Source organism: Colletotrichum higginsianum, chromosome 9 (genome assembly GCF_001672515.1).
Source record: "Colletotrichum higginsianum IMI 349063 chromosome 9, whole genome shotgun sequence".
Lineage (NCBI taxonomy): Eukaryota > Fungi > Ascomycota > Sordariomycetes > Glomerellales > Glomerellaceae > Colletotrichum > Colletotrichum higginsianum.
Window position 1 is genome coordinate 534323 of NC_030961.1, and position 2140 is coordinate 536462.

Below are 2140 nucleotides of genomic sequence, written 5' to 3' on the forward strand. Positions count from 1 at the left end.
ACAGACGCCTGTGACCTGCAACGGAGCGAAACTCACCTTCGGGCCCCGGCCGGAGATGACGGGGGCCCAGTTCACGGAGGTGGCGATGCTGGGGAAACGCCTGGCACAGATGAGGAACGGCAGATCAGCGTTGATTAGAATGTCTACTCCGTAACGAAGCGAAATACACCGTGTAGAGCAAGAAAGAGAAGAAAAAGAAGAAGAAGAAAAAAGTCACCGGCCGGTGAGGGTGTGTGGTATGTAGACCCGACACCAGCCTTGCTGGGCATGTTTTGCATACACAATCTCCGTCTGCCATGCTGGGCTTGACAGCCAGCATGCCTGCCTCTTCTCGTCTTACACCCGTAACCAATAACACCAATATCAACCCCCCCCTCCCATGATATGTCGAAGTTTCTGCCTCGGCTCCACTTCGCCCCGGGCGGACGCACCGGCCGATACGGAACCCAGGCCCGGGAACGCGGCGGCCTCGGGCCCCGGAAGATGATAAACCGTGGCGTTCTTCCCCGTTTTCCGGAAGGGCACGCGCTCTTCTGGCCCAGGGCCCCGTTGGGACGCAATACGATGGTACAGACATACCTGCCTTCATGCTTCAAACGCGCGCTCGTTCGCAAGTCCGGCACCCGATCGATGCCTTTGACCATTCGCTCCGACGGAAAGTTCCAAGGGGCCGTGGGCAAGGCATCAAACCGATGACCATGCCTGGCCGTAATCACTGCAGGCGCGCGGCGTAGGCGGGCGGGCGGGGAGGTGGAGGAGGAGGAGGAGGAGGAGGAGGAGGAGGAAGAAGAAGAAGAAGAAGGAGGAGGAGGAGGAGCGGGAGACGGCGTGAGAGAGGGGCACAGGCAGCACTAGGCAGCAGACTTTTCGTGTCGACGTGTGTGTGTCTGTGATAGCAGACTGATAGTCTTGTATCGAGTAATCGCATGAGGGTGGGTGGTCTCGGTGAGTAAGGGGGGTGACAACTCAAGAACAAGTACTCAAGGGGGGGGGGCTAGTTTGCTCCATGGCGAGAATAATGTCGCCTGCGCTGCATTGCTTTTGGAATCATTACATTCCGTGAGAGAAATGCATCGCCAGATGGGTTGCAGCCACCGTGACACCCGCACGTTTTCTCTCCATGTTTTCTGTCTCTGTTTTCTATCTCTTGTCTGCGACCGGCAAGTTCTGCAAGCTGGTCCAACCCGTCAGTAATAACCATGCCCGCCAAGTATCTAGAGAGGCAGCGGCCCTTCGTCAGTGCTGGTCCGCTGCAGCAGTCTCCCTCCGTGACTCTCTCGTTGGCACAGATACGCACCGAAACGGGCCATGCATGTATGTATGTGTTTGTGTGCTGTGAGTGTGAGTGCTGTGAATGTGAGCACGCCGTGATCGACGATGCGAGCAAGGGGGGCAGGCGGCGGGGAGGCAATCGCTGACTCCGATACAGGTATGAGATGAGGCCTGTGGGGTGCATCGTCTAAACCTGGGCGAGAGAAAGATGCGGAAGTCGGTTGATGATGAATCGACTCTCGTCCACGATCCTTCTTCCCCTTTCGCTTTTCCTCGAGGCGTCATCCTGCTGCAGGCCCCCCTCCTCCCTGGCCAGGCATCATCGTGACACACGGCGAAAGGAAGGGTGTCAGCAAGTCCGTGTGGGAGCGAGGCTAGGATACGGCTATCCGTGTGTAAGACGGGGGAGGGGACATGTCGTGTCGTGTCGTTATCGGGCGACGACGAGGGCAAGACACAGGCGAATCCCGTCTGTAGTTGACGAATACGCCACGACTTTCCATAATGTGGACCGTCTTATCCATCCATCCATCCATCCATCCATCCATCCATCTATCCACTCCTTGCTGTTTTCGAGGCCGCAACTTGAAACGAATCTCGTCTGCAAGTCATTGCCCGGACCTCAGCCCTACGTGACCTTATAGTATTGGTCGACCGACCCTGTTTGCGAAAAAAAAAAAAGAAAAAAAAAGTCTCGGCCGAGCTGCTTGCCCTGCCTGGCTCCCGGCAGAGTCTCGAGGAGGAGGAGGAGGGGAGAGAGAGAGAGAGAGAGGGATGGCCATGTTCATCATCCTCGAGTCATGTGAGATTGATTACAAGGGCTGAGAGAGTCGTGACCGTACCCTCGGGACTTTCTTGTCTCGCATAC

The 2140-nt window shown here is 56.8% G+C and overlaps 1 protein-coding gene across 1 annotated transcript; it reads right to left on the reverse strand.

The window, feature by feature from the left end:
* Nucleotides 1-1140: 1140 nt before the first annotated feature.
* On the reverse strand, nt 1141-1456 carry CH63R_12406 (uncharacterized protein; the record flags this gene model as incomplete). The annotated part of the gene is made up of 2 exons (XM_018307380.1): nt 1141-1167; nt 1298-1456. The coding sequence occupies 2 exons, from the start codon at nt 1454-1456 to the stop codon at nt 1141-1143; spliced, it is 186 nt and encodes a 61-aa protein (XP_018151797.1).
* Nucleotides 1457-2140: the final 684 nt, after the last annotated feature.